Source organism: Crinia signifera, chromosome 11 (assembly GCF_055691185.1).
Source record: "Crinia signifera chromosome 11, ASM5569118v1, whole genome shotgun sequence".
NCBI lineage: Eukaryota > Metazoa > Chordata > Amphibia > Anura > Myobatrachidae > Crinia > Crinia signifera.
This window is the reverse complement of record NC_139227.1, coordinates 89000099-89026954: the sequence shown is the minus strand read 5'-3', so window position 1 is coordinate 89026954 and position 26856 is coordinate 89000099. Positions and strand designations below refer to the sequence as shown.

The window sequence follows — 26856 nt, the reverse complement described above, 5'->3', positions numbered from 1 at the left end:
TAAGCTTATTATGCATTGGATAAAGTTATAGATAGTACAAAGAATCAATTCACATGATAGGGTACATTTACTATGATGGGAGTTCTACTAAAGATGGCACGTTGCCCATATCAACCAATCAGATTCTACTTCTTATTTATTTAGCACTTTCTAGAAGATAATAGAATCTGATTGGTTGCCCACAGCAAAGTCCCTGTGATGTACACTGTCCAGCCGACCACACAAGCACTATCTGGTGAGGGTCTCGGGGGAACCCACTGCCGCCTGCAGGTGCAAATTGCAGACCATAGGCTACAATGGACTAATGGTAGCTGGGGAGGGGTCAATGCCAGCATTGCATCCCCTATAGAAACCTATAGGGCCAGCTGTCAGAAATGTAAGGATCAAAGCAGGCATCAGGGAGATCTTCTGTATTCAGTATTGTATACTGTAAGTAGTCAAGGGGTAATTGATATTTTTGGCTAACCAGCCAAAAAGTGTGTTTTCAGGGAAATAGCTGCAAATATATTTACTGTATACATAAAAGGCTATCTATGCCTCTATGAGGTGAAGTACCACCAGTGACCACTGGAGGCCGCTCGACACACAACATTACTCCTTTATGTGCTAAAAGATGTTATAACAGAAAGTGAAAGCAATTTTTGCAGGGCCACTGATCTGTTTCAAACTTGCTGGATATGAAGCGAGGGAGCTGTGAAGCCAGAGATTGGAGGTAGGAGCAGATAGGGAATGGTGACGAACACAGCTCAAAGTAAAAATAAATACTGTCACAGTTTAAAGTGAAAGTACATTGCAGACGACGTCAGTTTGATAGGCTTTTAACTACTGTAGTTATTTGACAAATGGGTCCTTAGTTATTCTACCTGGATGATAAAGTTATATATCTTAGTCTGTCCAGTGCTGGTTACGGCATATATGGCAGACAATGTCCAGGTCGACAGCCACTAGGTCGAACACTAATGGTTGACAGTGACTAGGTCAACAGATAGTGGTCAACTTAGTGATTGTCCACCTAGACATTGTCGACCCAAGCACCGCATACCCCTGTGCTTTATTATACTGGACAATTGTAGGGGTGAGGAGACCTTAATAGACAAGAATGCGGCCTCTCCACAAAGGAGACTTCAGTGAGGATCACTACTACAGCAGACTATCCTGTCATGTCATCCCACTAATGCTACTGTGCCTAGCTGTGGTGATGTCAGCAAGGTGCACAGTGATATGGTAGACTGTCTGCACGGTGAGTAGTCTGACTGTCAATGCTACTCTATGATCCTCCATGCTGGAAGAGTCAGGGCCTGTCATTGGCTGACAGGAAGTGGTTACAAGGAAGATGCCGGCACAGTCTCGCTCCTTATTTCTCACCGTCAGTCTCTTTAAGGGTTCCACCTCGATCATCCCGCAGAGGAGGTTTTGACAGTCCGGAGGAATAAAATGTGGCATGTGGAAGACCCCTCGTTTCACCTTCTCCAGAAGCTGCCTAAGGTTGTCATCATCAAATGGAAGGGCGCCCTGCAGGACAACAAAACCAAGTCATTCTATTTCATGTAGGAACTCAAGAACCTGGCAAGTAAGCAGAGTTAGCTTTGTTGAGATTGTTGAGATCAGATTCTACTTCTTATTTATTTAGCTCTTTCTAGAAGATAACAGACAGAATCTAATTGGTTGCCCATAGCGACATCCCATCTTCAATAGACTATCCCATTTTAGTACATTTACCCCATTGGGAGAGTCTGATCAGGTGGTGTATCCCATAGGTGAGTAGCAGCACAGGAGACGTCTTGTAGGCAATGAGTGAGAGGAGGTTATCAGAGGCATGGAAGGTGTAGCTCAGGGGTCCATTGTACATGGTAAGACTAAGACCATGCAACCATGATCTTCACTACTTCCACTCAAGCAGTGTCAGCGCTCTACAAATGGTCTGGAAAATGGTGTGGCAAAATTTTTTATCCCTCAATATGCTTTTGCGCAGTAGAAAAAACTTCAGGGAAAATGCCAGTGCGCCAGGGTCTACTCGTTTGTGTCACCGACTAGAGAGTGAAGGGGGCCAGAGTGGAAACTGCATACAGGCCCCTTTCTCTTTTTATACATATCCGGATGACGGATATGTGTGATTGGCCTGGGAGAGAGACCGGATGTGAGATATAAAGCAGAGGACAAAGCCAAGTGTGACGCCAAGTCAGTGGGCTGAGGTGTCTCAGGATACTATGGCGTCTGGGACAATAAAGGAGATTTGAGTAGAGGTGGCATCAGTGGTAGGAGAGATGTGGGATGATTACTATAGGATGGAATGTCCATGTCTTGCCCCATTATTGACCTATAGCAGCAGCCCTCACTGCATGCAGTCCTCCCCAGAGGAGCACTGTGATCACAAGGAAGTTGCGGTTAGTGAAGCATCAGGTTGTATGCAGTAGATGCAATGTGTTCCAAGAGGATTCTACTCTTACAGAAAAAAATCAAACACATTTTTCAAGAAATAAGGACAAAAGCATTTAGGGTGCAAGTACTTATAGAAGAAGTATAGTAATTGACTATTTTTTAAATGATATTTGGAATTTTGTTATGTGAAATAGTACTAAACTATAAATTCATTTTAAAAGAGGTAATATTCTCACCACAAGTAACGCAAACAAGATCACGCCGCAGCTCCAGATGTCAGCCTTTCTGCCGTCATATTTTTCGCCCTGCACAGAATATCAAAGGTTAATGGTATTGCTGTATTGCAGTGCACCGTAACATCTACAAGAGAAAGGAGCACTGAGAACTCACCCGGATCACCTCTGGGCAGGCATAGTGAGGAGACCTGCATGAGATGAGAAGAGGACACAGAAGAACTCATTATGGAGAATGTGATCCACTCACAGCTTCAGTAATGTGCAGTATCTGCGCTGGCTCTATGTCTTCCTGGGTCTCCCGTAGCATGTATCATACTTTATTCTATTCGTACATTCCCAGCTATGGGGGTATTCAATTCCTCTGATAGGGCACTGAAAACTCACCAACGTACCCTTTCGCTGCATAAACTAGTCCTGAGGCTGCTTCTCCGACCCCTTGCCTGTTTACATCCGGCTACCTAGCCACCACCCACTTGCTTGCACCTCATGTAATCTCTCTGTCTCCCCTTCCTACTAGATTGTAAGCTCCTCAGAGCAGGGCCCTCTTCCCTCCTGTTGTCAAAGCCCTCTTCTCTTCACATGTCACTCACAGCTCTCCTATACTCAAACACTCAGTGACCATCTTCGTCTGCATACTCATCTCCATCATTGGCCACCAGCCCCTAGTAGTATGTTAATTGTGTCCTCACTACTTATATTTTAGCTTTAATGTGTATTGAACTGTGGCGCTCTTTACCTGTACTCTATTTTGTTATTTATTCAATATAATGCCAAGTTTTGTCTCACTGTACTGTTCCTTTGTATGGCGCTGCAAAACACTTGTGGCGCCTTATAAATAAAATAATAATAATAATAATAATAATGGGAGAAATTGCGGCGGGTGCCTATTCAATGCTGTCTTTCCGATAGCATTGACTAGGCATCTCGACCGAAATGACCCGTTTCGTGAGAACGGCTATGGATTGTTGAGCTCACGGCCACATCTCACGGACTCGCCCCCTTTTCAGCGCTCGCCAGGCGGGACATTGAATCCCGTATGCCGAATCTTTGTCGAGCAATCTTTGTCGAGCATGCCATGCCAAGAACGGGCCAGGGTCAGGACTGTCAGGATGTCCAGACAGTCGTGACCCGGGACTGAATACCCCCTACTGTATGTCTTTTGACCAATGGCGTGAAAACGCCAGCAATGATGCCTCATCTCGTCCCCATCTCATTCCAAAATCACAGATTTTTGCATGCATACTATGTATTCAGGTACTCGTAGGGCGACCCAAACTGAATCGAACACCCAACATGTAAAAAACTTTTGTAAAAATTTTTTTGGGCAACCAATTATGAAAGCAGGGGCCTGGGTCAGACCTGTTCGCTAAGTGGCGTATGTTTTCAGCCTAGCGAACCGCTAAACACCACCCCGTCCGACCGAATGGCTGCCCTTTCCCCCACCGTTGCACGCTGGGCATTCCCGCACACTGGGCATTCCCCTGCTACCGCCCCCGGCCCTTGCGAATGTGATACACGCAGAAGGCGCTCGAACAGGGGGTCTGCTGAATGATGAACCGCTGTGTGCCCACTTACCAAAGTCTATAGATCCCGGATTATATATTGGTATATCTACAGCTGGTCCCCTGCAGCTATACATATAAGACGGCCACTACAGAAACCTCCTGGGCATTGGTGTAAGCCCTCGTTTCCCACGACACAGGCAGATTGCAGTATATTCACAGAGCAAGGGGTGAGGGTACGTTCCTCTTAGGACTATTCAAATAGATTTACTTGCACCTGGCAATAGGCAGTCCGATGTGCACCAATAAAGCAGCACAGATACATGTTCCGCTGGCGCAGTAATGTACGCTTTACATCCAGCACCTGCCGACATCAGCAGCTACACGGGGTACGTATGTATGATTTCCCCACATTCAAAATACTGACAGACAAAATACTGACAAGCATTATCTCTGCATATAACACCTACAGAATGCCCTCTATACATACCCACAGCTGGGCTACTACACCTCTGCATATACTGTAACACCTACTTAGTGCCCTCTGTACATACCCACAGCTGGCTACTACACCTCTGCATAGAACACCTACTCAGTGCCCTCTGTACATACCCACAGCTGGGCTACTACACCTCTGCATGTAACACCTACTTAGTGCCCTCTATACATACCCACAGCTGGGCTACTACACCTCTGCATATAACACCTAGTTAGTACCCTCTGTACATACCCACAGCTGGGCTACTACACCTCTGCATATAACACCTACTTAGTGCCCTCTGTACATACCCACAGCTGGGCTACTACACCTCTGCATATAACACCTACTTAATGCCCTCTGTACATACCCACAGCTTGGCTACTACACCTCTGCATATAACACCTACTTAGTGCCCTCTGTACATACCCACAGCTGGGCTACTACACCTCTGCATATAACACCTACTTAGTGCCCTCTGTACATACCCACAGCTGGGCTACTACACCTCTGCATATAACACCTACTCAGTGCCCTCAGTACATACCCACAGCTGGGCTACTATACCTCTGCATATAACACCTACTTAGTGCCCTCTGTACATACCCACAGCTGGGCTACTACACCTCTGCATGTAACACCTACTCAGTGCCCTCAGTACATACCCACAGCTGGGCTACTACACCTCTGCATGTAACACCTACTCAGTGCCCTCTGTACATACTCACAGCTTGGCTACTACACCTCTGCATATAACACCTACTCAATGCCCTCTGTACATACCCACAGCTGGGCTACTACACCTCTGCATATAACACCTACTCAGTGCCCTCTGTCCATACCAACAGCTGGGCTACTACACCTCCGCATGTAACACCTACTCAGTGCCCTCTGTACATACCCACAGCTGGGCTACTACGCCTCTGCATATAACACCTACTCAGCGCCCTCTGTACATACCCACAGCTGGGCTACTACAGCTCTGCATATAACACCTACTCAGTGCCCTCTGTACATACCAACAGCTGGCCTACTACACCTCTGCATGTAACACCTACTCAGCGCCCTCTGTACATACCCACAGCTGGGCTACTACAGCTCTGCATATAACACCTACTCAGTGCCCTCTGTACATACCCACAGCTGGGCTACTACACCTCTGCATATAACACCTACTCAGTGCCCTCTGTACATACCCACAGCTGGCTACTACAACTCCACATATAACACCTACTCAGTGCCCTCTGTACATACCAACAGCTGGCTACTACAACTCCACATATAACACCTACTCAGTGCCCTCTATACATACCCACAGCTGGCTACTACAGCTCTGCATATAACACCTACTCAGTGCCCTCTATACATACCCACAGCTGGCTACTACAGCTCTGCATATAACACCTACTCAGTGCCCTCTGTACATACCCACAGCTGGGCTACTACACCTCTGCATATAACACCTACTCAGTGCCCTCTGTACATACCCACAGCTGGCTACTACAGCTCTGCATATAACACCTACTCAGTGCCCTCTATACATACCCACAGCTGGCTACTACACCTCTGCATATAACACCTACTCAGTGCCCTCTGTACATACCCACAGCTGGCTACTACACCTCCGCATATAAAACCTGTACATACCCACAGCTGGCTACTACACCTCTGCATATAACACCTACTCAGTGCCCTCTGTACATACCCACAGCTGGGCTACTACACCTCTGCATATAACACCTACTCAGTGCCCTCTGTCCATACCCACAGCTGGCTACTACAGCTCTGCATATAACACCTACTCAGTGCCCTCTATACATACCCACAGCTGGCTACAACACCTCTGCATATAACACCTACTCAGTGCCCTCTGTACATACCCACAGCTGGCTACTACACCTCCGCATATAACACCTGTACATACCCACAGCTGGCTACTACACCTCTGCATATAACACCTACTCAGTGCCCTCTGTACATACCCACAGCTGGCTACTACACCTCTGCATATAACACCTACTTAGTGCCCTCTGTACATACCCACAGCTGGGCTACTACACCTCTGCATATAACACCTACTCAGTGCCCTCTGTACATACCCACAGCTTGGCTACTACACCTCTGCAAATAACACCTACTCAGTGCCCTCTGTACATACCCACAGCTGGCTACTACAGCTCTGCATATAACACCTACTCAGTGCCCTCTGTACATACCCACAGCTGGGCTACTACACCTCTGCATATAACACCTACTCAGTGCCCTCTGTCCATACCCACAGCTGGGCTACTACACCTCTGCATATAACACCTACTCAGCACCCTCTGTACATACCCACAGCTGGCTACTACACCTCTGCATATAACACCTACTCAGTGCCCTCTATACATACCCACAGCTGGCTACTACAGCTCTGCATATAACACCTACTCAGTGCCCTCTGTACATGCCCACAGCTGGGCTACTACACCTCCGCATATAACACCTACTCAGTGCCCTCTGTACATACCCACAGCTGGGCTACTACACCTCCACATATAACACCTACTCAGTGCCCTCTGTACATACCCACAGCTGGGCTACTACACCTCCGCATATAACACCTACTCAATGCCCTCTGTACATACCCACAGCTGGGCTACTACACCTGTGCATATAACACCTACTCAGTGCCCTCTATACATACCCACAGCTGGCTACTACACCTCTGCATATAACACCTACTCAGTGCCCTCTATACATACCCACAGCTGGCTACTACACCTCTGCATATAACACCTACTCAGTGCCCTCTGTAAATACCCACAGCTGGGCTACTACACCTCCGCATATAACACCTACTCAGTGCCCTCTGTCCATACCCACAGCTGGGCTACTACACCTTTGCATATAACACCTACTCAGCGCCCTCTGTACATACCCACAGCTGTCTACTACAGCTCTGCATATAACACCTACTCAGTGCCCTCTATACATACCCACAGCTGGGCTACTACACCTCTGCATATAACACCTACTCAGTGCCCTCTATACATACCCACAGCTGGGCTACTACAACTCTGCATATAACACCTACTCAGTACCCTCTGTCCATACCCACAGCTGGGCTAATACGCCTCTGCATATAACACCTACTCAGTGCCCTCTGTACATACCCACAGCTGGCTACTACACCTCTGCATATAACACCTACTCAGTGCCCTCTGTCCATACCCACAGCTGGGCTACTACACCTCTGCATATAACACCTACTCAGTGCCCTCTATACATACCCACAGCTGGCTACTACACCTCCGCATATAACACCTACTCAGTGCCCTCTATACATACCCACAGCTGGCTACTACACCTCCGCATATAACACCTACTCAGTGCCCTCTGTACATACCCACAGCTGGCTACAACACCTCTGCATATAACACCTACTCAGTGCCCTCTATACATACCCACAGCTGGCTACTACACCTCCGCATATAACACCTACTCAGTGCCCTCTGTACATACCCACAGCTGGCTACTACACCTCCGCATATAACACCTACTCAGTGCCCTCTATACATACCCACAGCTGGCTACTACACCTCTGCATATAACACCTACTCAGTGCCCTCTATACATACCCACAGCTGGCTACTACACCTCCGCATATAACACCTACTCAGTGCCCTCTGTACATACCCACAGCTGGGCTACTACACCTCCGCATATAACACCTACTCAGTGCCCTCTATACATACCCACAGCTGGCTACTACACCTCCGCATATAACACCTACTCAGTGCCCTCTGTACATACCCACAGCTGGTCTCTAGCAGGCTGTCTCCGACCTGCAGAGAGGCCATCCCAAAATCTGCTATTCGGATATTATTCCTCTCGTCCAGAAGTAGATTCTCAGGCTTTAGGTCTCTGTGACTGTGAAAGGACAACAGATGAAGATTGATTGTTTTAGAGACAGACACTGCGTATATATCCAGGCAAACAATGACCAGTGATATAGGAAATAAAGACAATTGCATTTTTTAGCCATAGCAGATACTTATCATAACTATGTGGAATGACCAAGTCACTCCGACAAAGACCACTCCGATGTCTCAGGAGACCCCTCACCAGATAGAGTGACTGTGACAGAAATCCAACGCTGAAATTATCTGCCGGAAGAATTTTCGAGCTTCCTTTGGGGTTAAACGTCCTTTCTTCACCAAGTAGTCAAAAAGTTCCCCACCAGATACGTGCTCAAGTACCAAGTACCTGTATCACGAAAAGGGCACAGATAAATGGGGAGAAGCAAGTGGTTCTGAAAATGGATAGCTGAAGGCAAGGTACAGAATTACACAGAAACAGAGCTTCATATCTCAGAAAGGATTAGAGGAAATAGACACTTCTTTCTCAAGCCTCATCTCGATGGCTCAGGGGTTCTGTTATTCTTTAATGCCAACTTGAGCACCAAATGTCTGTTTTCAAATCCCAAATTGGACAAACTGTGCAATTCAGCTATTTGAAAGTAAAGCAAAGAAAAAAAACATCTAACTTTGTACCTGAAATAAACCATGTTGAATTACAAAGGGGAGCAAAGACATTTATATTTTTTCTCTGCAGGGTAAATACTGTCTGCTTATGCATGTAGTCCACAAATGCTATAGGGGGAGATTCTCTAACTATCGCGGCCCAGCTCCGCCCCCTTCACCGCCCATAATTATCGCATATGTTCTAACATATGCGATAATTATGGCAAAGGACAGTTCTTGCGTTAAGAGCTGTCCTTTGCGGTGAGAGTCAACGGGTCCCGGCGGCTCCCCCCTCCCTTACCCGGTGCTGCTGTGCCGGGCTCTCCTCCTCCCTGCACTCGGAAGAGGATCATAGAGCAGGGAGGAGGAGGTCACAGGTCTGGGCAGCACAGCTCTGTGCTGCCCAGACACAGGTGAGGGGGGGTCGGTGCGGGGCGGCGGGGGTCGGTGCAGGGCGGGGGTGGGTTGCGGTAAAAACCTCGGTGCAGGGCAGTGGGTGTCGGTTCGGGGCGGCGGTGGGTTGCGGTATAAGCCGGGGATACTTAGAGCATCCCAAAATGCGGTAAAAACCCAGATAATGAGAATTAGGGGGGAGATTAGAGAATCTCCCCCCAAGCCTTTGACACGGAAAGAGAAATTAAATTCCCGGGTGAAGCATTTCCACCCGGGAATTTCATGAAATACACAGGTCATTTTTCTGTGTGAAAGGGTCAATCCGGATCTTAAACTCCGGGTCTTCGACCCTGCAAATGATCAGGGTCGGAGACCTGGAGATTAAGATCCAGGTTGACCCTTTCACACAGGCGAAAAACCCCTGTAATAGAGCAATTTGCTCTCCTGTGCAAAGGGGGGGGTCTGACAGCACGTGGCAAATAACCCGGCGCTTCAAATGCCGGCAAGGGCTTAACTACCATAGGTGTAAGGGGTGCAGCTGCTATTGGGCCGAGACCTGAAGGGGGCCCATCTTTACTGTCTAAGTAATATGTTTTACATACAATTATCACCATCAGTTGCTAAATAGGGGGCCTTTTAAAAAGTTTGCTATGTGGCCTACGAATAACTAGTTATGCCCCTGAATGCCGGGTAATTGCCAGGTTTTTCAACCGCCGCTGTCTGAAATCGGTATTAGACAGTTTTATTTTTACTCTGCAATTTAGGTTTCAGTGTAGAAGCACCCCTCACAAATCTAACTCTTTATGTACATGTTACATCTGCCCCACCTACAGAGCAACATGGTGTGTAACCAGAGGCATAACTAGACATGGTACTTGTGTAGTTTCACGGCGCCAGCTACTTCCGGGTGTACGCTCGCCACGAAATATGTCCCAAAAAGTAACTTAACTCCATGCCAACATGGATAGTTCATACCTCCACTATCCATGTTGGCATGGAGTTGATTTTAAATAGCGTGGTAAGCGTAGCGAGCCACCGAGTCCGCAGCGTGGGCGAGCGAAGCGAGCCCCGCAAGGGGACTCAGACGCACGGCGCCATGCTGGCGCCGTGAAACTACACAAGTGCCCTAGACATTTGTAGGCCCCATAGCAAAAGTTAGTATGGGCCCCCTATTTAGCAACTTTTGGTAATAAATGAATATTAGACTGTAAAGAAGGGCCCCCTTCATCTCTGGGCCCCATAGCATTTGCACCCCTTGCACCTATGGTAATTACGCCTTTGTGTGTAACTCACAAAACTTACCCTTCTAGTGCGGGTCTCTGTATGCCCACCACCTACTACAGTACAGGCTTTTTTGTACTACTACTACTACTACCACTACTACCACCAGGTGGTACATGCCTTTTTCTGGACATTTACTCACTCTCTATTCATATACAGTATATAAGGATTCAGAGGCACCAAGCTCATAGGTAAGAAGGTTCACTGTCAATGTTGAATCTCACAGAAGAACAAACTGTTTACTTTGTCAGACGATTTGTAGCTCAACGGTAAATACTCGTATATGTCATCTGCTGGTAATCAAGGCTATAGAATTTGGTATATAACTTACATTAAGGATTTTAACATCCACTTGTGGGGGTTTTTTAAGTTAGAAAAAAATTCTTGTTGAAAAACAAAACAAAGAACTTGGTCATATTTCCAATGATGGCAAATTGAAATAATAATTTCTGTTCTATTTGTGTTTTTAGAACAATGGACGAAACACTTGCAATAAATATGTATTGAGTAAAGCGGGTGAAAAACAAATACAAAATTCTGCCAAAGAGATAGATAACCTGCCCAGCAATTCATGGAATACATATAATATAGTATGTAATATATAATCCCATATACTCACAGGTATTTCTTGTTCTCATATACATCATGTAACTTTAAAACATGCGGATGTTCAATAAGTTTGAGTATAGCAATTTCACGTTCCACCTGTGAGTAAAAGTATAATGTTAGAGAACACACACACTTACATTTATTAAGATGGGAGTTCTATGGAAGTTCTATGGAAGATGAGATGTTGCTACGGGCAACCAATCCGAATCTACTTCTTATGTATCTAGCACCTTCTAGAAGATAATAGATAGAATATGATTGGTTTCCCATAGCAACATCCCACCTTCAATAGAACTCCGATCTTAGTATATGTACACCTTAGTAGTATAACACTTGTAGGACATGCTCCAAATATAACTCTATCCACATGCTGTAGGACATGCAGGTGGAATACACCTAGGGCCTTATTCTGGTTGACTCGCTCGGATGTGAATTTGCATCCTTGCGAGTCGCCCATTCCGGCGCCACCAATTCGCAAGCGGGAATAGTAGCGTCATATTTTATTTTATATACCATTGTAATGTAGTTCCTTAGTTTAGAAGACGTCACATAATAGGGTTACCTGTACACATTATGCCACACAGTATCCCCAATTCACATTATGACATACAGTGTCTCCAGGTCATATTATGCCACACTACAGTGCCTCCATTTCATATTATGCTCCACTTATTATTATAGTGCCCTGCACATTACAAAAAGCAGATCGGATTATGACATATTACAGTGTCATCCAGTACAAATTATGCCACATTACATTACCTTACCATTATAACATCCACTACATAAACCTCTGAACAAGTAACATCACACATTACACAATTTCCCAGGGAACAAACTCAATTGCTTAGCAGTCAAATCTGAGTCCAGGCCCCCCTTAGCCTCTGGGCCCCATAGAAATGTAACCCCTTTAACCCTCTGTATGCCCATGGTCTATCCCCCCCTTTTTTAAATACATACATGCACTATATGGGTGCAAGGTGTGTAGTGAGTGTGGGCCCCTCTGGACCCAGGGGCCCCTTTGCACCCATTATAGATACGCCAGTGGACAGTGCACACAGGCGTATATACCCATTTTGCGGCATGCATGAATTCCCAGGGAAACTGGCTGCATTGTGTTCCAATGTGCATGATCCTAATAGTGTATTCATAGGAAAAAACAGTATTGGGGATTATAGGCGGTTTGTAGAAGGGTGACCTCTAAAACACCACAGCGCAACTCATCCAGATGAGCCCTAAGGCTGGTGTAGTACAAGAACCGCTACCACGTATTGTGTGCTACTGCAAAAAGAAGATACAGAACTGATCCATTGTTATAGCCCATAGCTGTTCTCCCTGATTCTTGACCATGACTTGTCCTCACACTTAGGTCACTTTGGTGCAGAGTCAGTTGGATCGTCTCATGTCACATTCCTTAGAAATACACTATAAGTACTCAGACACCCGACCTGATTAGCTTCATTATCAGCCTGGCCTCGGGAGGGGACTGTGCAGAAGAAGGCAATGATTACTTCCTAATCTTTAATTATCCACTTTCTAATGTACAGACACATCAAAGAGAAGGGGTGGGAGATGGGGGAGGGAGCACACGAGGGAGAATAAAAATGAAACAAGAAAGAAGGGTATACTGCCTCATGAGTGCGAGGGAGAGGGGAGATACTGAGGAGGGTGATCCTGCAAACCAGGGAATACAGTGGGACTCTGGAGACAGATGTGGATACAGGATCGAAGGGGAGCACACAGTGTAAGGAGATGGGGAGAGTGAAGGAAAGCTCACAGAACAATGGCTTGGAATAAAAGGAGGCGGGTGACTCATCGACTGTTGGGATTCTGACGGTCGTATCTCTGAAATCAGAATCCCAACTGTTAGGAGCTCGACAGTTGGAATCCTGATTTACACGGGCTATTTTCCCTCGTGGGGGTCCATGACCCCCATAGAGGGAGAACAGAATAGGTGGTCAGCGCAGCGAGCCCGCCAGAGGTCTTGAATGCTCTCGTCCCCCAGTCGGGCTCCTGACAGTAAGGATTGTGATGTCGGGGAAACGACCATCAGAATCCCGACTGTCGGAAACTCATACCATACCGGAATAAAGATGGGAGAACACAGTTGGGATTACTATATCATATAAAGTATTGCAATTCGGGAAGCAAGACATGAGATAGAAATCTAGGAGCAACCTTAGTGGGGAACAGAAGATCAAGGCTTCCACTCTGCAGTACTCTTATAGGTCTATAAATATAGAAGGGAACATTAAGTACACCATGGCCTATCTGGAGTGTGTGATTATTGTCACCAGTCACCATTCTTTAAATATCTATGGCTACATGTACTGAAGGTGGCCATACATTACTGCGACTTCTCGCGGCAGTGTAGAGCCAGCCGATCCCCCTTGAGCCACCTCCTGGGACTTTCTGTGGTCCTTTCGCATGTGGTATTTCGCATGCAATCCCAGCATGTGCTGCCGGAGGCTGTCCGAATGACAGAACCTTTGTACCGCACTTGTGATCTAGGGGCTCCGATCCGATGTGCAAGGGACCGTGGATCGGATAGAAGTGGATCAAAAACACATGCATTTGCCCGATCCGCCAAAATCAGGTGAAATTGGGCAAAATCGCACCAATGTATGGCAGTGGTGGCTCTTACCTCTGCGGAGGAGGGGGCTGCCATGATGCAGCCCCACCCTCCACTGCCACCACTGTGCTCATCCCCGTCGTTGCCAATCACGGTCCCAGGGTCCCTGTCCCAGATGCCGGTCCCCACCATGGGCCAACACATGCGCAGTAGCTTCACATTCGCCAGCCCCCGGCCTCTATGGGCTGCTTTTGCAGCAGCCCCCAGAAGCATATTCCGGGTCCCAGGTCCGGTGCATGCGCAGTATCGTCTTTGTACTGCGCATGCGCTGAACCCAGTATTTCTGGGCTTCCTATCCGCAGCTCATGTACAGACATCCCGGAGGGAGGGAACACCTCCCAATGGGACTGAATTGGGTGACTGGCAGGTTGTACTTCCAATAGGAAGTAACTGCCAGTCACAGTGAAGACAGTGCAGTCTTACAGACTGCATCTGGTTTCACCTAGGCAGGGAACAGTGGTGGACAGGGCAGGCGACAGGGGGGTCAAGGGGTACACTCGTACCGGACCCGACCAGTTGAGGGGCCCCAAGGCTCTGAGCATGGCTGCCTAGTTACCTGTCTGGCTACCCATACTAATGAGTTTAGTGATATCATGCAACACACCAAACCACACGACGCACAATCCTGTGCCCTCCCATCTGCCCTTCCCTATTATATTGCATAGTAAATATTAATTATCTGTTTATTTCTAATAATAAAAAAAAATACATTCAATATGCAATGTAATAAAAATCTGCATCCGTAGGGATTTGGAAATATGTACTCCCTAACAAATCACAACATTTGATTCCCCCTGATTGTAACCCGTCCTATATTCGAGTTTGTATATTCTCCCCGTACTTGTGCGGGTTTCTTCCGGGTACTCCGGTTTCCTCCCATAATCCGAAAATATACTGGTAGGTTATTTGGCTCCCAACAAAAATGAACCCTAGAATGTCTGTGTGTGCGTGTACATGTGGTAGGGAATATAGATTGTAAGCTCCACTGGGGCAGGGACTGATGTGAATGTTCAAATATTCTCTGTAAAGTGCTGCAGAATCTGTGTGCGCTATATTAGAAACTGGTAATAAATAAATAAATTCAACACATAGAATATAATAAAAACTGTTTTCATGATAGAATCCCTTTAAATGTAACTCAGCCATCATGCTTAGAACACTTGGGGGGGATGCTCTAACATCCGCGGCCCCTTACCGCCGCACATCGCCGGCTACCGCTTACATAATTATCGCATATGCTCTAACATATGCGATAATTATGACAAAAGACAGCTCTTGCGTTAAGAGCTGTCTTTTGCGGTGAGCCGGCGATGCGTGGTGGGTCCCGGCGGCTCCCCCCTCCTTACCTTACCTGGCTTATTTTGCTGCTGCTGCAGGGGGGGCGGGCTCTCCTCCCTGCTCCCAGAAGATGATTTTCAGTGCAGGGAGGAGGAGGTCACAGGTCCGGGCAGCAGGGGTAGATTTAGGGATGATGGCGCCCCTAGGCACAACAATAATGTTTACTAAGTAGGACAGTTTAAAGGGGCAGTATCTGCATGTCCTATCCATTTACACGCTATTTAAGATGGAATATAGTACAGTACAATGGATATTTTGCAGTTATTGGTACATTTTGGGCCGCCCCCAAACATGTGCCGCCCCTAGGCATGTGCCTCACGTGCCTAATGGGAAATTCCGCTCTGGCGGGCAGCACAGCGCTGTGCTGCCCGGGCACAGGTGAGGGGAGGTCGGTGCGAGTCGGCGGCGGTCGGTGCGGGGCGGCATGGGTTGTGTTAAGAAGCCCATAGGCTTCTATAGGGTATCGCCTATAGAAGGCAATACCCCCGCATATCAAAATGCGGTAAAAACCCGATAACAGGGTTTTTAGCGCATTTCTGTTTTAGAGAATCTCCCCCTTGTTCTTTCTAACTACCACTCCTTTCACTTGTCACCTATAAATTGCTGCTGCAGCCCCATTATTTAAATAGTGGTATTATTAGTGACACAAGAGGCCTGTGAGTCAGCTACCTATCAATCTGCCTCTATGTAGGTTGCATGTAGGATGGGCTATCTCCAATAACAGCCATGTGTATGTGAGCTTTCTTCAGAATGGTATCCACATGACACCTATTATATATAACATTAGATAATTCTGTAACAAAGCTGTTCCACTGCTCACACTTTTAGCATCTCGGGGTTCTATTTTGGAAGTGGGTGTACAGGTTTGTATACAGATTTGCTGTTGCCATGGAAGCGCAGGGTCCTGACCAACCACGCATAAAACAGGGCGGAAGGCATGTATTTGCCGGTATTCTGGATTAAAATACAAAAGATTTACCTTTTACAATAAAATAAATGTATAAAATAAATGTAGCAGTTATTCATACAAATGACATATAAAATAATATATATATGCGCCAGAAAAGCCATGCAAACTGCACAATGCATTATAATAAACAATAACTAACAACAGAATATGCCAAAATAATTTACAGTAAGACAGGAATGTTCAGTTTTGGTCTTAACGATCTGATGACTGCATTGTCCAGTTCTAGCTGTGGCTCAAAAGGGTTTAATTCATAGTTACCTCCCCTCCTTCATTCTGCAGGAGACTCCCTGACATAACAGCAATCTCCCTCTCTCCCTCATTGGTCTAACAATCTCCCTCATGTCACCTAGCCCAGATTACACTGTTACATTTTTGGGGGAAAAAGGAATGAGAGAGAGATACATTTACATTGAATCATCAGCACCATTTCCCAGCACTTTACCAAGTATAGTAGCTCTTATATATGGATATAAGTCATATTAAATAATTCCTCACAGATGTAGCAGTACACACCCATGATTCTAGGTGCCACGTTCACAATCTCTTTTCACAATCTCTCCATGTACGGAACTAGACACGCCCTTTGGGTGGAGCATGACACGCCCCCTCAATAGGGCTCTGTGCAATATTCTACTACCGACTATAATCTCCCTGAAACTAGTTTTTAAAAGTATGCAAGTACAATGGTTTAAATTATTCAAGCTATATAGGATATAGCTGTGCATGTTCTAATTAATAATCCTAATATTGACTTATATATCCCTAGCATTGCAATATAATGGAATCTATAATTCCTACAAATAGCCAGCATATAGGTCCTGATTCTGGTTCACTCGCAAAAGGCTGGGCATTCCCATGGTAATGTCCCGATGACAGGTATGCGGTGGCGGGCAGCTGACATAAGCAGATATCAGCTGCCCGCCCTCTTCCCGCACAGAGCGCTCGTAAAAGTAAGATTTCCACCCAGCATGCAAGCTATGAACAGGGGCATAACTAACTATTTCGCGCCCCCCCGCCGCACGTTTTTTCGGCGCCCCCCCACACACACCTAACCTGCCCCCCCACACACACACCTAACCTAACCCCCCCCCCCCCCTTCTTACCCGTACCTGTCCTGCTCTCTGCCGAGACCAGCCTGACCGTCACGGTCCCGGCCGGCTTCTGCTGCTACAATAAAAACTGACTCTTAGAAAATGGCTGCCCCATACTGCACAGACAGAAAACTGTCTGCAGTAAGGGGGCAGCCATTTTCTAACTGTCAGTTTTCATTGCAGCAGGAGCCGGCCGGGACCGTGACGTCAGGCAGGTCCCGGCAGAGAGCCGGGCAAGACGCAGACCACGGGTAACTATAGCCCCGCAGCCCCCCCAGCAGCGCCCCCAATTTCTCTGCGCCCCCCGCCACCGCGGGGGCTGCGGAGATATAGTTACGCCACTGGCTATGAATATATGTTTATGGTAAATATCCATTCACGGGTGTGCGGGGGGACGCGGTGTGCGAGGGGGGGTTGGTGGCCGTATAACGTTTTATTGTCTCGCAAAGCTGTGAAATTCACAACTTTGCAAGTCAACCAGAATAAGGCCCATAGTCTCAGCACACGTGTACAGTTTCACTGCATACAAACCTGCGTGCAGCTGAATAGGAAATCATCTGCAGACTGTATATATGCTGTGTGCTGTAGGCGCAGTGCTATAGAAGCAACTGCTTTATTGTAGAAATCCGTGTAGAAGAGCCTAGTATTAATACGTGTGAAAGTGATAAATGGGAAGTACAATCTGCTACTCAAAGTGGGCGGCAGTGTAATACAGAGCTGTGAGCATAGGAATCCCATGAATATGGAAATAATATTCTCACATCAAAGTCCAGCCTACTTCATTCAGTTCTACTTTTCCTCCTAAAATACAGCTCGTTTAACGTCAATCAAATGTGTTGGATTAATGACAGAACGGCAGGCATGTGCAATGCGTTACTTTTGATTGTTTGCAGGTTTTCTCTAATTTTTCATGCTTCAAAAAGTGATAAAGTGGAGAGTATAGCCAGCCAATCATCTCCTTCCTGTCATTTTTCAAACCCAGCCTGTAACATGACAGGTAGTAGCTGATTGGCTGGCTGTTAATCATTCTCCATTTTATCACTTTTTAAAGCTCGATACACCTGGCCCAGGGGGAGATGTATGAAGCAGTGAGCCAGTGGAGATGATTCTCATAGCAACCAATCAGGTGCTACGTATAATTTTATAGAATATAATTGAACATGCCCTCAAACTGTACCTTTTTGGCAGGGACAGTACTGCTTTTTTTTATGACCTGTACTTTACCCATTGAAAGTATAGGAATGGGGCATGGTCATGCCCCCATTTCGAAATTGTACCGGTTTTTGTTCTTCAGATGTTTCATACCCTCCAACATGACCCATTCCATTAGGTACAAAATGCTCTGTTCCTGGACTTCCCTGCCAGTGGCAGTTACAGAGGTGGGGCTCCAGCACAGTCCACTATTCAAAGAGGGGTGGTCACATCAACTGTCAGTGAGTCTAGGACAGTGTTGCTTGGAGTGGCATTAGGTGTGGCTCCCCTTTTTGAATATTGGACTGTGCTGCAGCCTTACCTCTGTAACTGCCACTGGCAGGGAAATCCAGGAACAGAGCATTTTGTACCTAATGGAATGGGTCATGTTGGAGGGTATGATGTTGGAGGATATGATTGAACAATTTTACTTCAAAGCTGATGGGTTGCCATGGGCAACTTCTCCATTGGCTCATTCTCCTCTCCTTTCACTGCTTCATACATCTACTCCCTGAAGTAGATGTAATAGAGGATACACATGGTGAGATTCCACCATTTTTTTTTCTATTGGATTTTGCTAATAGAAGCAAAATCAAATCAAAATCGAATAGAAAATAGAATGGGCATCGAATGGTTTTTCTACATTCGATGCAGAATGTGAACACTGTTACCAACACAGACCCAGATTGAATAGGGGTCAAATACAAAATGAAATCTCACTGTGTGTACGCACCCTTAAATGTAAACTGGATTGGATCCCGTCCATTCACCAGAAAATCCAGATCTCTACCAGCATCACAGTGCGGTCTGTTAGTGCGGTCTATCATTACAATTGGATTTATTGACATGCCCAAGAATAATGTGATTGTTTTGACGATAATAATTATTATTACTGGGCTTGTTTCAGAGCCACACACTGGGCAATATGTGGCAATACGCCTGCTATAGCTACCAGTGTTCTAGCATGTGTGGCCTATTTAGATTTTAATGTCATTATCACCATGAATTTGTTGCTTATATTTGCATTGCATCAAACAGCCTTGGGAAGAACGTATACATTGGTAGTGAAGGAGTTAACTGAGCTGCACCTATCTTTTACACCACATGGTACCATCTGCTCCCACCCCAATACCATGAAACTTGACTGCTATATTCAACATCTGCTGCCTCCCCTCCCACCATAAGCTATACACAGCGCGCTTGTCTCCTTGTGTTTCACAGCACAAAGCACAAAGTGCCTGACAATGTATCTGTCACTCACAGAGGGGTGAAACACTGGCCAGGCCAAGGCCATTTTGGCTTACGTGCATTATGGTACTCTATACGAGCTTTGTTTTTCCATGTACCTGGTTCACAGGATTCAAACGAAACATTCAAAGAGCTTTGTGGTTAAGTACTGTAGGTGTTCTACAGATTCATTTGGTTCCACAGAAAAGGTCACATACAAAACAGGATGGAATGTAGAGGGGCTAATTCAACTACCAATTAACACAAATCGTAATACTTTCCCCACAAACACAATATAGCCATGGAACAAAACAGAGAAAAATTAAAGAAACAAAATGTAAAGGTAGCAAATATACAGGGCAAAAGGTGGTACAATGATTATTAGATATACAGCGCCTCTCAGCCAGCGATGGGAAGTGCAAGAATCTGGTGAAGCACTTTCCCTGCCCATCTCTGCTTCTGGGAGACGGGCAGGAATCGGGGAGCAGCTGCTGTGGGCATCGGGCAGCTGCAGTGGGCCGGCGGAGGGCTCTGCAGAACAGGGCGTTCAAGTGCCTCGTGGGTGAGCAACCCTTTCCGGCTCCTGGCGGTGGCAGACGGGTGGCGATTCGATCCCTAGGAGTAGCTCCAATGGAGCCGAAAATAATGCGGTTTTGGCCGCTTTTATCTCATTTGGACGCTAATAAATCAGATAAAAAGTATCAAATCGCATTTGTTTTATCTCTGGATCTATATCCGCAAGGCGGATCCACCAAAAATACATGAAAAACTCGTTGACCTTGCTACTGTTAACCACATTCCCATCGATACCATCCTCACTGTCTATCTAGATGTCGTCGACCAAGTTTAGACATCTAACTAGACGCGGTCAACCCCTAGTGGTTGACCATGGTACTGTTGACCTAAACATGGTTGATCCTTTATCCCGGAACCTCCGGATCCGATGCGCGGTCCTGTGCGCACTGGATGGGGACCAGAATCTGTAAGGCCTGTACTATAGATTATCGGATCCGTAGCCCTTGCTGGGATCGTATGCAAAAGGGTGCATATGATTTATCGCATGTGATGCAACTGCCGGGGAGCTGCTGGGTCACTTGCCGGGGTATTGCATGTGATGCTAGCATGCGATACCTTGCACAAGTGTATGAGGGCATTGCGTCTTAACTTATTTTGGTAATAAACATACTGGGGGAAATGTATTACGCCTTGGAGAGTGATAAAGTGGAGATAGATAGAGTTCCAATGGTACTTGTTTCCTAGCACGGCCACACCGATTAAGATCGGGGTGATCGTGCTGAAAAAAATCGGGTCGATCGCATCGCATGCGATTTGGTCGCATGCGATGCGATCGACGCGACCGACCGATTTTTCACCCGATTTTTTCATTAAATCCAATGTAAATTGGGTCCCTGGGACCCAATTTTACATTGGATTGAATGAAAAAAATTCCCAACCCCCCCAAATTCAAGCGCGTAAACCCCACCCCACGATAGACGGCAACCCGAAGCGTGGCGAGCGCAGCGAGCCCGCGAGGGGCGGCGGTACGCGTCCTCCGACCTTTTCATGCCCTACTATCCACTAGGGCGTGGAGTGAGAATAGAATAGTGTGGCGAGCGCAGCGAGCCACCGAGCCCGAAGCGTGGCGAGCGCAGCGAGCCCCGCGAGGGGACGCGGATACCTTCACAGGTAAACGCGTCCCTTCGCGGGCTTCACAGCTGTCCGCGTCGCCACGGACACCTGTGAAGCCCGCGAAGGGACGCGTATAACTGTGAAGATATCCGCGTCCCCTCGCGGGGCTCGCTGCGCTCGCCACGCTTCGGGCTCGGTGGCTCGCTGCGCTCGCCACACTATTCTATTCTCACTCCACGCCCTAGTGGATAGTAGGGCATGAAAAGGTCGGAGGACGCGTACCGCCGCCCCTCGCGGGCTCGCTGCGCTCGCCACGCTTCGGGTTGGCGTGTATCGTGGGGCGACGACGGGGACATTTATAATGTGAAATGGGTCATATTGACCCATTTCACATTTTTTGACATTTTTACACCATTTCAATGTTAAAAAATTTTTTAACATTGAATCCTATGCAAAAATCGGGTGCATCGCGTCGCATCGCGTCGGGACCAATGTTAATGGTCCCGACCGACGCGATGCCCCCGATATTTTAACTTCCCGACAAGATTTCAATGTTAAAAATTTTTTTAACATTGAAGTCAATGGAAATATCGGGGGCATCGCGTCGGTCGCGTCGGGACCAATGTTAATGGTCCCGACCGACGCGATGCCCCCGATTTTTGTTTCCTAGCCGGCAAAATGGACCTGATTTCAAAAGAAATCGGGTCCATCGGGGTAATCGTGTCCCTTAATTAAGGGACACGATTACTTAAGATTGTGGCCGTGCTAGGAAACAAGTACCGTTCCAATCAGCCCCTAATTGTCATATTTCAAACACAGCATGTAACATGGCAGTTGGGAGCTGATTGGCTGGTATTTTATCTCTTTCCACTTTATTACTCTCCAAGGCTTAGTACGTTATAACCAGGGCTATTTTTCAGTAGGCTCCAGCAGGAACTGAGGCCCTTATTCTAGTTCACTCTTTCTGACAAAATATTTCTTAGATGGACAAAACCATGTGCACGGCAGGTGAGGCAGATGTAAAACCCCACCCAAATCTAATTATCTCTGCACAAGTAACACCTGTCCCACCTGCAGTGCACATGGTTTTGTCCATCTAAGAAATCTTTTGTCAGAAAGAGTGAACTAGAATAAGGGCCTCAGTTCCTGCTGGAGCCTACTGAAAAATAGCCCTGGTTATAACTAAACACCACAAACATAAGCAGCGCAAGGGAGAACATCAGGTGGCACGGAGTGGAAAGAGTGGAAAAGAAGCAATATCATCAATACAATTTTAGTACTTTAAGTAAAGAAATGCTGTGAACTACAAGCAACCTCCAGCAGACATAATATAACATTTGTTACATAAGTAGTGTAAATAACCAGTGGTGCTATAGGACCAACTACTACTAGTGAGAACTACAGTAAATGTGTATAAAAGTACCATCCAGCTAAGGGGTGAGGGAAGAGAAAAGAGCTTATAAAGCTACAGTAGGTGACATGCCAATTGTAAAGCACAACGGAATATGCTGGCACTATGTCACTTCTAAGTCACTGTTAATAATGAATATACCCTCTAATTCGTGTACAGGTCTTAAGTATTTAAATGTAGAATTTATTACTCTTGAAAATGCTCTTTTAAAAGATGGGACATTAACCCTGTGAAATGAAGAGCTAGAATTATTGCATTCAATTAATTAATAAAATACTAATTTAATCCAGAGATAATCCCCGTTTCCATAGCAGCAACTGATCCAATTCAGTTGCAGTTATAGAGCCATTCTGGGCACAGCAACTTCATTCTATCTGGACATACCAGTTATTGCCTCTGTATAATATGACTGACCGCCATAAAAAGACTATCCATTATGTACATTTTAGCAACCTAATATCTATTCCCCAAGTTACTGCCAGGATTGCACTATGATTCTGCTGTACAGAAGAAGTGTACTAGTACTCCTCATTACTTCCTTGTCTATATGTAGTCTGTATGATGTGCTTTAGGTTACTTTATTGGATGAATTTATAGGCTTCTTGCCTAGCTGTTTATTGCTCTTTAAATCTCGCAGGAAGATACATATTTTGAGAAAGAGACCATAAAGGAGAGAAAGGCTGTAAATGTATTGGGAGAAACAGCCACCATCTCATTTTTATATATATAAATCTAAATTAACATATAAATGCATATGATCTATGGTGACATAAAGTCCAATTTGGAAAGTGTGTCTGGTCTCCCATCTGTTCTTACCAGAGGCACTATTAGGCAGCAGTGTCTCCGCTGATGTTTTAGTACCATATATTCAGGATGACGCCAAGGATGGTTATAGTCAGTTAAGCACTGCAGTGCATCAGAATGGAACATCAATTATATCTCTCTCATGTTTATTCTCCTAATCAGTCATGTCCCTTTCATGTGTGGACTTATAGGCTCATCACAACCCCCTTAGGGGCAGCTGCAGTCCACTAGTCACATCAAAATCTGCAATCACAGCTCTCTCACAGGCAGGGGATTAAACCATTTAGATTCTTATTTGCAGACATGTCACAGATCACAGATAAGACAATCCCTTGTGAAAACTATTTTGCACATTAGATAGCTGCAATTGGCTATCTGTTCATGAGTTCCAAAGGCCGACAAACTAGCAAATTAAATCATGTACATTGCCTCATATCCTAACCTTATCTAATCATGATCTATCTAACAGACCACAATCCAATCTCATATATCCCATGTGAAGTCATTACAGAACCAAAGCTCATATATTTCATGTGCAGTTGTTCCTTACACCGAAATACTTCTCCAAGTAGCCTTACACCAAATATTTCTACCTGTAGCCTTGCACCAAAAATTTCTACCTGTAGCCTTACACCAAATACTTCTACCTGTAGCCTGTAGCCTTACACCAGATACTTCTCCCAGTAGCCTTACACCAGATACTTCTCCCAGTAGCCTTACACCAAATACTTCTCCCAGTAGCCTTACACCAGATACTTCTCCCAGTAGCCTTACACCAGATACTTCTACCTGTAGCCTTACACCGAAATACTTCTCCCAGTAGCCTTACACCAAATACTTCTACCTGTAGCCTTACACCAGATACTTCTCCCAGTAGCCTTACACCAACTACTTCTCCGAGTAGCCTTACACCAAATACTTCTCCCAGTAGCCTTACACCAAATACTTCTCCCAGTAGCCTTACACCAGATACTTCTCCCAGTAGCCTTACACCAACTACTTCTCCCAGTAGCCTTACACCAAATACTTCTACCAGTAGCCTTACACCAAATACTTCTCCCAGTAGCCTTACACCAACTACTTCTCCCAGTAGCCTTACACCAAATACTTCTCCCAGTAGCCTTACACCAAATACTTCTACCAGTAGCCTTACACCAGATACTTCTCCCAGTAGCCTTACACCAAATACTTCTACCAGTAGCGTTACACCAAATACTTCTCCCAGAAGCCTTACAACAAATACTTCTCCCAGTAGCCTTACACCAAATACTTCTCCCAGTAGCCTTACACCAAATACTTCTCCCAGTAGCCTTACACCAAATACTTCTACCAGTAGCCTTACACCAAATACTTCTCCCAGTAGCCTTACACCAAATACTTCTCCCAGTAGCCTTACACCAAATACTTCTACCAGTAGACTTACACCAAATACTTCTCCCAGTAGCCTTACACCAACTACTTCTCCCAGTAGCCTTACACCAACTACTTCTCCCAGTAGCCTTACACCAAATACTTCTACCAGTAGCCTTACACCAAATACTTCTCCCAGTAGCCTTACACCAAACACTTCTCCCAGTTGCCTTACACCAAATACTTCTACCTGTAGCCTTACACCAAACACTTATCCCAGTTGCCTTACACTAAATACTTCTACCTGTAGCCTTACACCAAATACTTTCCCCAGTTGCCTTACACCAAATACTTCTACCAGTAGCCTTACACCAAATACTTCTACCAGTAGCCTTACTTATATTTGTTTCTATTTTATTTCAATGAGCCACAGTGGGTACCTGCCTTTAGAAGGAAATACCCTAAGGACAGCTAGCAAGTGCGTCCCTACCACCCCCTTACAATACTAATACAGCTTCCATAGACCTGACTACAGAATTCATTATATTGATGCCAGTCCTCGGCACTAATGGGAAGTTATACACATACCTGCATCTGCAACCTGTCTCTTCATACTGCATAACAGTATCTTGTAATACAGGTATCTAACATCTGGTCAGTGGCATAACTCTCTGAAGCAAGGAAAACATTTGCCTTTAGGCAGGACCACTGTTTGCAGTGTTAAGGCTATCCCATCCATTACACCCACTACTCTGAGTGGAGTAGTCACAGGTCGCCATCTAAACTGACTTATTTCCACCGCAGATCGACGAAAAGGCATCGACCCTCCTGCATTTCCAGGTGAACGCCCAGCCACCCTACTCCCCTTCTGGAATGAATGGCTCGGGTGTGTGTGACTCGCCAAAGCCGGTAATCCTGGGTTATGTAAAAATTGTATCACAAATTGTGTCTATAGTTTTTAATAGTTTTCATACATTTTTACCCATTTTTCTCATATACAAGATGACAAGATGGTCCGGTGTGAATATAATAAACAACATGGCCGGGTCCATTATAGGGTGGTGTGATGCAGAAGACGGAGCCAGAGAGACCAACAGTCTACTCGTGTCAGCGCAGTGATATCGGGTCTCCAGTTGCACTAATGCATGCCTGTAAGCAGAGTTATTCCTCACGCCAACCAAACAGAAAAGCTAAATAAGAAGCATTGCCACAATTCCTGAAGCTGGGAGAGGTCATGGCTGCTGGCGGCTCCTTTATGTGTCACACCATCACGTTAGTACCAGTGAGGGAAGAACTCAGGAAGGAGCTGCCAACTAGGGTAACCAACTCATATTAATTACACAGGTTCTGTGGCAGTTTAAAACCAGGTGAAATGGAGTCTTGAGGTATGGCAGTTTAAAACCAGGTGAAAGCCAGCCATAGAACCTGTGTAATTAATATGTGTCCCGGATTAAAGGGATGAGTTGGTCACCCTACTGCCAACAGACCATGTGACCTCTCCCAGCACTGTAACCAGTATCATCCGCCAGGGAGGAGATGGGGCATCAATTTGTGACACAATGCTTTGAGGTGAAGCAAGAAACCAGACAACCATATGTAATACCATCTAGCCTGCTGAAGTGAGAGAGGGAAAACACCTAGAGCGCACAGCACATCGGTTTAGTGCGGTTGCACTGTGTCTCTCCCATTGGCCCTAGTGCTAGATCTTGCTATTCTTGCAAGATATCCCATGCAGACTAGAGCCAGTGGCTGCCACAGCAAGGACCACAGCTAAAAGACCAGAGCTGATCCGGCTGTAGTGTACAGAACACAACACTGCAGCCGTAATGG

At 46.0% G+C, this 26856-nt stretch overlaps 1 protein-coding gene across 6 annotated transcripts in view; it reads right to left on the bottom strand.

Annotated features, from left to right (window-relative positions):
• BRSK2 (BR serine/threonine kinase 2) overlaps positions 1-26856 on the bottom strand; it is a 127896-nt gene that overhangs the window by 40086 nt on the left and 60954 nt on the right. For all 6 annotated transcript variants that reach the window (XM_083165616.1, XM_083165617.1, XM_083165619.1 and 3 more), the window contains exons 3-8: positions 11394-11479; positions 8703-8843; positions 8391-8507; positions 2770-2803; positions 2616-2684; positions 1366-1512 (exon numbers count right to left, since the gene is read on the bottom strand). In XM_083165616.1, the coding sequence (XP_083021742.1) occupies positions 1366-1512; positions 2616-2684; positions 2770-2803; positions 8391-8507; positions 8703-8843; positions 11394-11479 (594 nt within the window). The remainder of the gene's footprint in view (positions 1-1365; positions 1513-2615; positions 2685-2769; positions 2804-8390; positions 8508-8702; positions 8844-11393; positions 11480-26856) is intronic.